Source organism: Sus scrofa, chromosome 5 (genome assembly GCF_000003025.6).
Source record: "Sus scrofa isolate TJ Tabasco breed Duroc chromosome 5, Sscrofa11.1, whole genome shotgun sequence".
NCBI classification, from domain to species: Eukaryota; Metazoa; Chordata; class Mammalia; order Artiodactyla; family Suidae; genus Sus; species Sus scrofa.
Window position 1 is genome coordinate 87,507,561 of NC_010447.5, and position 14,004 is coordinate 87,521,564.

General features: G+C 44.3%; 1 protein-coding gene and 1 long non-coding RNA gene across 3 annotated transcripts in view; one reads left to right on the forward strand and one right to left on the reverse strand.

Annotated features, from left to right (window-relative positions):
* The window catches only part of LTA4H (leukotriene A4 hydrolase), a 31,969-nt gene extending 21,009 nt beyond the window's left edge, over positions 1 to 10,960 (forward strand). The window contains 9 exon segments of the mRNA NM_001185132.2: positions 433 to 577; positions 1,825 to 1,928; positions 2,357 to 2,427; positions 4,394 to 4,434; positions 4,437 to 4,447; positions 6,867 to 6,962; positions 8,923 to 9,005; positions 9,656 to 9,760; positions 10,680 to 10,960. Coding sequence (NP_001172061.2) covers positions 433 to 577; positions 1,825 to 1,928; positions 2,357 to 2,427; positions 4,394 to 4,434; positions 4,437 to 4,447; positions 6,867 to 6,962; positions 8,923 to 9,005; positions 9,656 to 9,760; positions 10,680 to 10,797 — 774 coding nt within the window. The 3' untranslated portion in view covers positions 10,798 to 10,960.
* Positions 1 to 14,004, reverse strand: part of LOC110260790 — a 185,241-nt gene that overhangs the window by 151,888 nt on the left and 19,349 nt on the right. The window lies entirely within an intron of this gene.

Here is a 14,004-nt window from a genome sequence, read left to right on the forward strand (position 1 = left end):
TGGGTGATGGTCCACTGTTAACATGTTAGTCTTTGTCCTTGTCAAGTCCTGTTCCTGACTAGTAGGATCCATGGGTCTTTGCAATGAGTAGAGTCAGTCAGTTACTGTTTGAATTTTATCTGGTGCATTTATGTCATTTTTAAGTGCTTTCCTCCGAGAGCTGAATTTGCGGACCAGGCGTTGACACATTTTTTCTAATCTTTTGTAAGAATAAAGCCTGTTATTGGGCAAGAAATATCACGGAACCTTCCGCTACTAGCCTTTCCAGAAACGTATGCAAACATCCTACCATTTCCAGTCTCTCACTTTGTGTAAATTCCCTATTTCTCTAAAGTTAGGCAATGGAGTGCTGCAACCCTTCCTCACTCGCTTGTTCGCCTGGTGGTAGCCAGTCTTCATGTTTGAACCCTCCTCGGATTTTGTGTCTCGCAGGTAAAGACCTTTGGGGAGACCCATCCTTTCACCAAGCTTGTGGTTGATCTGACGAATGTGGACCCAGATGTCGCATATTCCTCAGTTCCCTACGAGAAGGGCTTTGCTTTACTCTTTTACCTTGAGCAGCTTCTTGGAGGACCAGGCAAGTGGTTGGCATTTTCTGATTTTTCCCTTTGAGGGGAATAGAATTTTTAACTACTGTTTTTGCTCCATTATTTATTTCTACCAGTTCATTCTGTAGTGGCTGAAGGAATCTGTACCATGTTCTGATGTTACTTTTCTGCTTAAAATCTTAAATAACCCCTGAGTGCTAAAGTATGCGGCATAACAAAAAAATAACTCTTCGGGATCTGAAAATTAGGAAAATAGTACGTGCTTGTTGAAAACACTTTGGTGGTGTGGAAATTCAGAGGGTAGTAGGTGAGAGACCCTCCATTTGGTATGTATGGCTCCAGATCTTTTTCTAAGTTTAAATGAACCATATAAATTATATATATAGTTATATAAAAAGTTATTTTAATTATAAAAAAAGGTCAGGCTATATATTTGTTCCACATTTGTTTTTTATTTTTTATTTTTTTTTTTTGTCTTTTTGCCATTTTCTTGGGCCACCCCGCAGCATATGGAGGTTCCCAGGCTAGGGGTCGAATCAGAGCTGGAGCCACTGGCCTACACCAGAGCCAGAGGAATGCCAGATCCAAGCCGCGTCTGCAGCCTACACCACAGCTCACGGCAACACTGGATCCTGAACCCACTGAGCAAGGCCGGGGATCGAACCCGCAACCTCACGGTTCCTATCGGATTCGTTAACCACTGTGCCACGCCGGGAACTCCCACCCCATTTGTTTTTTAATTCACCAATATTTCACATACATCCTTCCATGTCAGAGCTTACAAACTCACGCTTCTTAATGCTGTCGTAGTATTTCATCATACAGATGTGCCGAGGCTATGTAACTTTCCCGTTGATGGATGTTTAAAAGTGCTCTCTTTTGTCGTTGGACTTTGAAGGCCCCCCCTCCCCTGGATCCATCTGTCTGGCCAATGTGATTTTCCTCCTTTCTAGTCATACAAAGATCGTTGCTTTTAGAACTTGTGTCATGTGTTTCTTTTGTGTCTTGCATCATCCCCTTACCTTTCATTAGGATTTCTCCTCTCGCTTCCACCAAATTACATGTGTTCTTCAAGGTCCAGCTCAAGTCCTGCCTCTGTTTTTGAACATTTCGACATTCTTTTATTCTTAAACCCTCATGGGTTTCCTCCCCTCTGCATGTTCTCACGCTTTGGTACAGTGAGAGGCACCAAGAAGCATGTTACGTTTATATGTTGCTGTTTTTCCATTAATTGACTTCTTTTTTTTCCTCTCTTCTTCTTTTTAAAAACTCACAGAGGTTTTTCTAGGATTCTTAAAGGCTTATGTCGAGAAATTTTCCTACAAGAGCATAACGACCGATGACTGGAAGGAGTTCCTGTATTCCCACTTTAAAGATAAGGTTGGGTTTTAAAAGCTTTGTTATTTTTCCTGCCCCAAATATCTTTATTTACTGGCGAGTTGTTCAGCTGATTTGAATTACTTCATAGTAGTACTGGTCTAGAATTTCAGACTCAATCTTTCCTTGAATGTTTTCCTACTTGAAATGTGACCTCAGCAACATGCACTAATGTGTAGAATTTTCCCATTTCAAAGCAATCCACAAGAGATGTTGCAGAAATGAATGTTGTGTGTGCACTGAATTTTCCTATTTTAAGTAGTTAACAGAGCGCTATTGATTACGTTTATTTCAGGAAAGAGCCTTAGAAATTGTATGAAATGTCTCTGTAGACAGGATTATAGACCTGAGGACCGAAAAGCCTGTTTTCGATTTCTTTTTCAATAGCAAAGATTGTTTTGCAGCACACGGGGTGTCCCTTCTGTTCCCAGGTTGATCTTCTCAATCAAGTCGACTGGAGCGCCTGGCTCTACTCTCCCGGGCTGCCCCCTGTGAAGCCCAAGTAAGAAATGCCCTGCGAATGCTCTCCCTGGCATCCTCCTAAATCCTGGCGCGCCCCAAAATAGCTGAAAGGCTTTGATGCCTTCCTGAGGCTGTTCCTAGTTTGCCCTGAGAGTCGAATTCTTAGGGCGTTAGACTCTGAACTCTGAGGTCGAAAGACTCACTTCCGTGACAGTGACATGGTCACTGCACATTAGTTCCACTCACTGCAGGTGGTTATTGAGGGCCTCCTTTCTGCACGAGGAGGACGAGCTGTATGGAAAAGAGTAAGACAGTGCCCTTCCCTCGAAAACCTTAACCCAGAAGGCTCACGTACGTCATTACCACCGTGTTGGAAGCAACCAACCCCGCTTCCAGAGGAGGCACCTTAGGCTTAGCTCGGGGTCCAGAGTCTTGCCGAAGGTGGCACAGCAAGTAGGGAGCTGAGATTCAAACCCTGGTTAGGAGGTGTAAACCCTACCTCGTACTGCCTTTGAAACAAAACCAGTCCTCACATCAGGAGCCTGAAGCCCCGTTTGCCAGCCGTCGCGTGAGGACACTGACTTCTTGGTGCTGCAGCCTCCACCCTGCTGCTCCCTCCACCCTGAGTACTCGCCCCAGTTAAGTCCCGTCTCGGCCCAAGATCCGCTTCTTCACGGAAGCATCCCTTGACCTCGCCCACCAGGTCAAGCCTCCCATCTCGGGTTCCTCGGAGCTGTGTTCCACCCCCTCATGCCCAGCCTTTGCCATAGTCGGAACCTGAGATTCATGTGTGTGATTCTCACGTCTCTGTCCTTCACACACTGAAGCAACACGAACACAGGGCTCCTACCTGGTTCGCTCATCACTTTTCTTAGGCCCTTGCCCTTGCCCCGGGCTAATCCTTATTTTTTTTTTTTTTATTTATTTTTATTCTCTGTATAATGAGAAGGAAGTTGCAGGCACCAAGAAACAGACCAGCCAAAGGTTTTTTTTTTTTTTTTCCGTATGAAATGGGTGCTAAGTCGTGTTCTAGTGGAAGGGGATTTACTGCCTGAGCAGGCCGGGACCTCTGCTCCCACTGCCTTGAAGGCAAAGCAGAAAAGGCTCTGTCCGCAGCCCGACTGCTTCATGAAGATGAAATGGCAGCTGATTCAAAGAAGGTCGCTTCTTTGACCCCTTTATTATCTTCCCAGGGCCCGAAGTCTCTGGAAGCAAATTCAGTGATAACGTCTAATCAGCAATGTACCTCAGTTTGGGCCCTTTGGGGCAGGCACACCCCTGATCTCTAAACAGAAACCTTTCACAGCCCGCAAGCGTGATTTATGGACAAAGGGATGTTTTACAAGAATTTTGCACACACCACACAGTCTCTTCCATGGCCGCAAAATGTATGATTTGTCGTCTAAGTTGAAAACACACAAATCTTAGCGTTAACTTGCTTCGTGTAATAGACTTTGTTAATTCTGCTTTCTTCTGAAAAGAGAGGAGCAAAATCACCTGATTTCAGAGTCTCCCGAGGGTGTCCTGTGACGCTATTATTTCCCCATCATCTAGAGCAATGCTCGCCACATAGCAGCTACTCAGCGATCTGCTGGATCTTTAGGTGGTTGGAATGACGGAATGTAAAATCCACGAGCGCAAGGACTGTGGCGTTTACCGTATTGTTCTCAGAGCCTGGACCTGCTCCTGCCGTCCAGTACACTAAACATGCCCAACTCGGTCCCAGCTCCTCAGCACGTGTTGGTCTTTGCTGAGATGTTTTGGCCTTCTCTCCAAAGAATAATCCAGTGTTTCCTTCCTTTGGGATCCACCTGGATTGCCAGGTTCTTAGATGACACCAGTGATCTTTAAGTCAGGTAGAAGACTTCCTATTTCCATCACCCTGGAGTTCTTTATTTTCAAAGAACTTTGAAATTTAAGTATGTTCTGCCCCTTCAAACAGCGCTGATCCAAAAGCATGTCCCTTTAAATAAAATTTAATCTTGAATATTTTTTCATCTTTGCAGTTATGATATGACCCTGACCAACGCTTGCATTGCCTTAAGTCAAGGTGGATCACTGTGAGTAGCAATGAATGAGTTGTGACTCCTTTTTGAATTGTACAAATAGGTTTCTACTCAATGAAACAGGGGAGCGGTGCTTTACTTATAACTCATGTATTTGGGGAGTTCCCGTCGTGGCACAGTGGTTAACGAATCCGACTAGGAACCATGAGGTTGCGGGTTCGATCCCTGCCCTTGCTCAGTGGGTTGAGGATCCAACATTGCCGTGAGCTGTGGTGTAGATTGCAGAGGTGGCTCAGATCCCGCATTGCTGTGGCTGTGGGGTAGGCCAGTGGCTCCAGCTCTGATTCGACCCCTAGCCTGGGAACCTCCATATGCTGCAGGAGCGGCCCAAGAAATGGCAAAAAGACAAAAAAAAAAAAACAAAAAAAAAAAAACTCATGTATTTGGAAAAGCTATTCGTAAGTCAAAATTATACTATATCAGCCCCCGACATGTAAAGAGTTAAGTTTGAGGAGAGAAACAAATGAAGATGGTATTCGTTCTGGTTTTTCTTGATCTTAAAAGGGAAAGGGGCAGGGAATTGTAGGCCTCTTGGCGGAGAGTAGGTGATTTGGGGAAGGACCAGGGGACTCCTAGAAGAGCAGATGGGGGTATGAGAGGTTGTAACAGAGTCTGCCTGGGCGTGGAGAATAAGACGGGAGTAGAAAGCTCCAGGTGTTGGAAACACCCACTAAGAGCCAGAAGAAGGATGGGAAACCAAGTCAGGAGTTAGGCAGCTCAGGAAAATGGAACAGGAGACCAAGGGAAAAGAGATTCTAATTTTAAATAAAATATAAACATCTTTTTGGAGATCCTCATAACATCATAACAAAGTCAAAGCATTACTAACTTTTTAGGTCTAAGTTCAAGGGGGTTTTTGGGGGCGGGGGGGAGAAAATGCAAAATCTAGCAGCTTCTGTCGGAGGAGTAGGCTGGTCATGCACATACATACCTCCTCTGCCCACCTTGCCCTCCATGCAACCATGACCATGAATTTTGGTTTCTCATTCCCGTGCTTTTTTTTGTGTTTTGCCACCAATGAATATATCCTTACTATAAAGCTTAAATTTGCAAAATTTTTTAGCAGAGAATGAGATCTCTAAGTTCTGATATTTAGGTGAGGTTCTAAAGGAAGAAATTCTGATATTAAGGGGTGTTTTGAAGGGGGAGGAAGGTATAAAATAATATATACAAGGATGTATATGCACACATTAAATTTTCTGAAAGGATATTCAAGGACCTTTTTTTTTTTTTTTTTTTTTTTTTTTTGTCGCTCTGCAGCACAGGGAGCCCCCAGCCCCAGTGGTGACCCATGCCGCAGCTGCAATAATGCCTGATCCTTAACCCTCCATGCCGGGCTGGGAGTGAACCTGTGTCCTGGGGCTGCAGAGACACTGCTGATCCCATTATGCCACAGCAGGACCTAGGAACTATTAATATAGGCTCCTAAGGAGTGGGCCTTGGAGACAGGGAGCAAAAAAGGGAATTTTCATTTGGTTCTACTTGCCATTTAACTTTTGCCATATATTTCTTTAAAATGAAAAGAAACCTGAGTTTAAAAGAATTTAAACTAGTTTTAAATGATTTCCTATGCTACTTAGGTTAAAAGCTTTATTTAATGTTCCTTAATCATTTCCTCAAAGATAGTTGGCAATGAATCCTAAGCTGAAAAGTATAGACCCGCTTTTTTTTCCCTAGATGATTTCCAAGATGAAATGGGGAAAGTAGAATGTGGGGGGATGGAGGGAAAGATCATTTTGTGGTCTGGTCAGTTCGTTAGTGTTGATACTGAAACGAACATGCAACGTGATTATTCACCAAATTTTTGAATTAGCCTGTAAGTCAATTGACATATTTTTGTAGTGTTCCTTTACTTTGAAAATCTCTATACCATGGATGGTACAAAAGAAAGATGTCAATGAGTTTCCATCACTCTTCCTATTAATAGTCTGATTTTTCTTAAGTAATGTAGATTTAGGAATCATATCAACTCTAAGTTAGAGTGATGCAATCTCAGAGTGATTAAAACACCTATGGCTTAATTTATTTTCTACAATCTTAGGCATCCTGGTATTTTTCTTTCTTCTTTTTTTTTTTTTTCTTTTTAGGGCCATACCTGCCATATATGGAATTTCCCAGCTAGGGTTGAGTTGGAGCTGCAGCTACCAACCTACACCAAGCCACAGCAACTCAGGATCTGAGCCACGTCTGCAACCTACACCATAGCTCATGGCAACACCAGATGCTTAACGCACTGAGCAAAGCCAGGGATCAAACCTGCATCCTCATGGCTACTAGTCAGGCTCGTTTCCTCTGAGCCACGACAGGAACGCCTTATTTCTCTTTTTCTTAATGTTTACTTTTATGCCAGATAAACAAATGCATATTATTTAACTGTACACCAATGGAAATAATCAAGTAATATTTATTTTAGGCCAAAGAAGATGATTTAAATTCATTCAGCTCAGCAGACCTGAAAGACTTCTCTTCTCATCAATTGAATGAATTTTTAGCACAGATGCTCCAGAAAGTAAGTATGAGCTCAAAACACTAGAAACTAAAATGAGCATAAAGGCGCAGCACGTACAGTGGAACCCCATATATAAATATATTAATGGGGAAACTATAGAAGAAAATGATGTACAAAATCTGTTCGTTTACTTAAAGACATTTGTTGAGTGACTGCTGTGTTTAGTTCTGTACTGAATCTAAAAATATGTCAGAAAGAAATCTGCTGTGTCCTCAAAAGTTTATAATCTAGTAGGAAAGGTCACACATGCAAAACTGAACAGCAGAGGGAGGGATATTTCTAAGTATCATTAGAGAGAAAAGAAGAGAAGGCTTACCTCCAGCTGGGGCGATGAGGAAGGCTTTTGGAGGAGTGGGCTGGGTTTGAGCAGCAAGGAGGTGGACGTTCACATCCCCAGTGACAGAGCATGCCCAGTATTGCAGGAGTAGGTCCCAGCTCTGGGAAAGAAGCTAATGAAGAGATCACTAGAAAGCTGCTGGGATCTGATGTAGTCAGTCTTGAATGCCAACCTACGGATTCTAGATTTGCTTCTAGCCAGCAGCAGAGGGTTGATCATTTTTAACAAGAAAGGCATCTGATGAAATGGTGGATGGGGAAGACAACTTCGCTGGTGCCGGGAGGGCTGGACCGCTGGTGAAGGTAGTTGGCAGGTGTACAGGACGTGGAGGGGGAGGGGGCCAGAGGGAAGGGAAGGAACAGGCCGGCGAGAGGGAGCTCGGCAGGCGGAGCGCATGGACTTTGGGGACCGACTGGCTTGGCGGTCAACCGAAAGGAGCCCCAGCAGATCTGAAGGTTTCAAAACCAGGTAATTAAAGGAATGTGTGAAGCTGAAAGGAGATGCTGCATTTTGAGAGGGAGAGCATGAGCGGGAGGTCTCAGGATCCTGAGAGGGAGGGAGAGGACTCTGAACCCACGTTCCCATGGAATCGATCACAAAATGAGCAGCAGGATTGTCAAGCACGAGGCGCCCGAGAGAATCCACTTTTAGCACATGAAGCCATCAGCACGGCTGCACACATTTCTGCAGCCCCGCCTGCCATGTGACCTAGAACCAAGAAGCAAGCAAGCCTGATGGGATGCCTGGGGAGCAGGCACGGCAAACCCTGCGACAGGCCGGCGCCCAGGAGATGACCTTAGCCAGCTGGCCCCACCAGGCTGAACTTGGAGCTTAGTTGAGAAGACATCGTTTGAGAAGGGTCTGGCGGTCCATGAGAACAAGGTGGCTCATGAGCACAGAGGGAGGGTTTTGTAAGATGAGGCTGAGGCTGGCATCGAACGTTAGCATCTTCCCAACCCGAGCTCTTCCTTCTCTCCTTCTCTTAAACTTCCTCTCTCTTAAGGGCCGTTTAACACGGATGCAGGAGTTTAAGACCCCCCTGCACCTGTACACAGCAGTTTGTGTTTCTGTGGTGAATCTATCCCTCTCCCCAAGGAAAGGGTTTGTATTAATTCATTAGATTCTGAAAAGGTCTGTAATGTAAAAATGATACAACAGTGATTTTGTAGGGATATAGGTCATTGAAGAAGGGATTTCAGAGGAAACAGGCAGAGATGAAGCTGGCGGGGGAATTGTGAGGGAACCCTTAAGAAATTGATGGAATGTGGAGAATGGAATACATTTAAGATTTTTAAGGTAGAAGGAAAAACTTGAAAGGCTTTGGAAAAGGACTGAAATCTAGCGTCTCTACATACCGAAAAGGGTGTGCAGAGTAATTCTCATTTAATTCTCCACGTGCCTCACGAACTAAGTGATCCCTCAGCTCCCAGGAAACCATCCTTGTTCAGAATAAGTGTGCACAAAGTTTATTTCAGTGTGCCTTGGTTTCTCTCATTCCCAGCTAACGTATTTCTGTGTTATAACATTTTTCGGATTTTAATCTGGCGAAGAATTTCTCTCCAGCTCCTTTCTTCCAAGGAATCCTGTTGAAATGATACATTTACTTCTTTATTTTGCTCTTAGGCACCTCTTCCATTGGGGCACATAAAACGAATGCAAGAGGTGTACAACTTCAATGCCATTAACAATTCTGAAATACGATTCAGGTACATCATTTTAACTTGTCTCTGTGGAAGAAAGTAGAAACCCAGTGTCACAGGTGGAGAAGGTGCAAGCAGCGTATGGGAGAGACAGGAGCCTTGAGAAATCCCTGTCAGATTTACCGCGTCTCTATACACAAATGTAATGTCTTCCAGGAGGGATTGCAACGTCTATAAAATGACAGTATTAATCTTTCTGTTCACACTTGTCCTAAGCTTCGCTTGCCTTCAAAAAAGCAATTAGAGTTAAGAATTTTCAGTGGTAAACAGGCATCCTTCCCCAGCGAGCCAGATGGACTCTGAAATGGGACTGGTTAGAAATCTTTGATTCTCTTCATCTTTCTGAAATCAACTTTGTAGTGTGAGCTTAAATCAAAGTTTAATTCTTTCCGAAATTGCCATGTGTAAGGTCCCTGAGCACCTACGTAATCCAGAACGTTTAAAACATACGATCTTTTTCAAGAAGCATCTTCATCTCTCTCTTCTCCAATTAGGAAGTGCGATATAGAAGGATCTGAGATTGTCAGAATAAAGACATAAAGTCACGTACAGTGTAACTATAATGGGATTATTCCTCATTACAAAAGTAATTTTCAGGTACCCCTTGCTTCTTCCTTCTCACTTCTCACCCCATCCCCTAAAAACCCTCCTTTCAGATGGTTACGACTCTGCATTCAATCCAAATGGGAAGAAGCAATTCCTTTGGCTCTAAAAATGGCAACTGAACAAGGAAGAATGAAGTTTACCCGACCCTTATTCAAGTAAGAACCAAGTCAGACTATGCTTTAAGTAAGGAATGGGGAAGAAAAAGATCTTAAACAGACGATTTTGTTGTTGCTAAAATACTTTGTAAAATGCAACCTAAAAATGATATTTAATTTTTTTTTTTTTTTTTTGCTTTGTTAGGGCCACACCCATGGCACATGGAGGTTCCCAGGCTAAGGGTCTAATCAGAGCTACAGCTGCCAGCCTGGGCCACAGCCACAGCAATGCTGGATCCAAGCCACATTTGCGACCTACACCACAGGTCACGGCAATGCCAGATCCCTGACCCACTGAGCAAGGCCAGGGATCAAACCCTCATCCCTCATGGTTATAAGTCGGATTCGTTTCTGTTGCGCCACAACGGGAACTCCTCTAGACGTAATTTTAGAGTAGGATTTAACGCTTCTAAATATCTAAAATCTGAAACGATTACATTCGTTTTTTTAGAGGCATTTTATATGGATTAGCTATTATGGGCTAAAGAGGGTTAGATGCTGCTGAAAAGAAAAGAAATCGAAGAAAATTGTATATGCCCAGAAAGATTTTTAAAGGCACATAGAAGATAATTAGTGAGTAGGGAAGGACCAGAAAAAGTGTCTGAAGTTAAATGCAAGAAGGATGGAGCAGCCAAACCTTTGAGATTCAAATGTTGCAAGGAGGTGGAAGAATAGTATGTTGCTTGATACATAATAAAGGGATGCCTGGTAAAATGGAAAAAAGTTGGACCTTGGCAGCAAGATACAATATATGAATATGTAAGTGAAGTTATTTTAACTATGGATTTGATGGGAATTCTGGAAAAAAATATAACCATGCCATAAATATCTATTATTAGTCTGTTTGCTTTTCATTTACTTCACAGGAATTATAAAATTTGCCAAAACCAATCAGGTCTTTTTTTTTTTTTTTTTGCAGGGACCTGGCCGCCTTTGAGAAATCCCATGATCTAGCCATCAGTACCTACCAAGAGCACAAAGCGAGTATGCACCCCGTGACTGCCATGCTTGTGGGGAAAGATTTAAAAGTGGATTAAGGACCTGTCCACTGCTGACCTCAGACACTTTTCACAATGGAATTCATAAAGAAATATAAAACGTTAGCTCACAGTTCACTAAAAATGTCTTCATTTTGGCTTTTCATTGTTTTGTCAGTGATTATTTTCTTTCTTAAATAAAGCTGAGCTACTGCCCCTCCCATCGCTGGTGGCATGTTCTTTGTAAAGTGAATTTTAGCAAAGCTTTAACCTTTTGAATTATAAATGTCAATTTAAAAAATTATTTTACATTCTTTTTCTCCCAGTATGGTCACAAGGTGTATCCACATGTTGCTGAGCTCTTCTTTTAAGCCCTTTAATTCAAACCTGCTGCACGTCAAAAATTCAACATAATTAGGATTTTGCTTTTTAAATATCCTTAAACATGCATACTTGCTTGGATTTGCTCATCACCCAGCTGGCGGACAAGGGAGGAACTCTCTCATCAAAATGTTGAAATTCTAGTGGGAGAACCCTGCTCCTCACGCCTGGATCCACCTGCTGCCCCACCGGACTTGTCCTGCCCTCCTATCCGTTAGGGTCAGGTGGCCACTGAATAGCACAACTTCCCATCAGCCTCTCAGGCATCCCTAAAGACCTAGTCAACCTGCCTCATCTCCTTAGTGGCCAGCAGACACTCTCCACCCGCACAGAGCGTGCAGCCCAGAGAAAGAAAGAATTCGAAACCACACAACAACTGCTCCAAGTATGAGAGTAACAGAATACCCCTATGATTGTAATGCAGTGCCCCAGGGTGACTTGGCACACAGTTCGGGAACCACTGTTGTATTCATTAGTTAGGATTGTAAGTGACAGCAACTCCAGGGACCAGAAATCAGAAAGGAAAGAAGAGGCATATTTTAAGGATGCAGGGTAGGTAGAGGTTATCAGGATCTGAGGACAGACAAAACAGGCTTGACACCAGAACTACAGAGCCATCAGTGCTCCTGCCTGTCTCTTCCTGTCTCTCTGGTCCACATCGCATAGTCTGGCTACCTGCAGCCCTGCTGCTACAAGTAGTTCTTACCACAGAGAGAGACTGTCTTGGTTTCAGATTCACAGAGCTGAGACGCTAATCCGGTTTGGGTCTACCCCTGGCCCAGTAATCTATCAAAGAGGAATGGTGTCTTAGAGCATAAAGTAGATGGGGGCATATCACCATTAAATACCTTCTCAGAGTGCCAATATAGTAGGAAAAAAAGGCTTAAAATAATGGAGTTCCCATTGTGGCTGAGCAGTTAACGAACCCGACTAGCATCCATGAGGACGCAGGTTCAATCACTGCCTCGCTCGGTGGGTTAAGGATCAGGCGTTGCCATGAGCTGTTGTGTAGGTTGCAGATGCGATTCGGATCCCAAGCTTCTGTGGCTGTGGCTCCAATTTGACCCCTAGCCTGGGACTCTCCATATGCTGCAGGCGCAGCCCCAAATAAATAAATAACAGCAAGCTCCCAAATGGCAGGGCAGATAGCAAAGAGACGGATCCCTGGTCCTTCCTGTAACCCTGAGACTTCTCCCCTGTTCTCCCGCTCCTAAGCAGCTCTCTCCTTTGGGCATGTTTCTACACCACAGTGCGATTCGTCTCAAGACTCTGCTCTCCCTTGTCTCCATGCTAGAAATGCCAGAGGAGAGAATTCAGCTCAAATCCCTGGTGTATAATCACATCCTAAGTGACTGGACTTCAACAAATCCATGGACCTAGATGATGGATGCTTTCGGAGGCTTCCCCTGCCCAGAGGCCAAGCTGAAGTCCTTTTTCAGTTATCACTGATTTGGGTGATACTGAAAGTGAATGGGGACAAGGGATGCCAAGTGCAGGATGCTAGGAAGAAGGCAGGGGGCGCTAAAGACAAACGTTCGTAAGGATTTGCCCGGGGCGGGCTCAGGGGTGTCTCTACTTCCTCAATTCAGCTAATAAGCAAATGTTGAATGATTTGGTGCCAGGCTAGACAGACACATACTTTCTAGGTGAACAAAAATGAGTAATTTCTATACAATACTAAAGAAGAAGTAAAGCAGCCCAGAGAAGGGCCACCTACCCAACTGAAGGGTTTAGGGAACGCTTCCTGGAGCAGAGGCCTAAACTGAGTCTTAAGGGATCAGAAATGCCTAGCTAAACAAAGGAAGTTAGAAGTGAAGGAAGAATAACGTAAGCACGGAGTTATGGGTTTTCTGGGTCATGAATTTGGACACAGACAGTGGAAACAGCTTCTCTCCGCTCCACAGTGTCTAGGGCCAGAGCTTGGATTCCTCAAACAGCTGGGCATGACTTGAATCGCTGGGAGCTGGTATCATCTGGAGGCTTCTTCCTTCTCATGCCCAAGGCTTGACCTGGGATTACTCAGAAACGGCTCAGTTGGGGCTGGCAACAGGCATGCCAAGTAGTAGGGTTTTCTCAAAGCACATAGGGTGTTGGACTTTTTTTTTTTTTTTTTTTTTTTTTTTTTGCCTCACCTGCAGCATGTGGAAGTTCCCAGGCAGGGATCAAATCCGAGCCGCAGCTGTGACCTCTGCCGCAGAGCCTTAACCCACTCTGCCACAACAGGAACTCCTTACACGTCTTCTTTATTCATCGGCATTGGTCACCAGAGAGTAGGCAGCATGAAGGGGGAGGAGGTATCCTATTTCTTTCATTTCCGGCACCTCGCATAGTATGTGGGGTGTAACAGTCTTTCAAGAATTATTTGTTGGATGCAAGTATGGAGGAGGGGAGAAAGTTAAGATGCTTCACCTCTAAGGGCCTCAGTTTTCCAAGATACAGGAGCCAAGGGCTTCCTCTGAGAATTAGAGGGGTGGATGTGGAAAAGGTCCTTGCGGAGTTGGGTGACTGGGCAGTTCTCTGGCGGGGTTCATGGGAGGCAACACCATCGTCTCCCCATCACGGGACCTTCTCTAGCAGAGCCTGCTACCCGGGCGAACACAGATGGAAGTTTATTGTGATGACCCAGGGGACAGATTGGACTCAGAGCGTAGGAATAAAGGAATTGCAAAGGGCCTAAGAAAGTGTCCCACTGAGTAACTAGGGGACCAGCCTGGGAACCTCCATATGCTCCAGGTGCAGCCCTAAAAAAAGACCAAAAAAAAAAAAAATTCTTATGTTGGTGAAATTCAGATGGTGATGAATTCCAGGGTACAGTCAGGATATGGGGCGGGGCTGAAGTGCAAGTTCCATCGAGGCCCAAGGAAGGCCAGCTCTTTCTTCATGTGC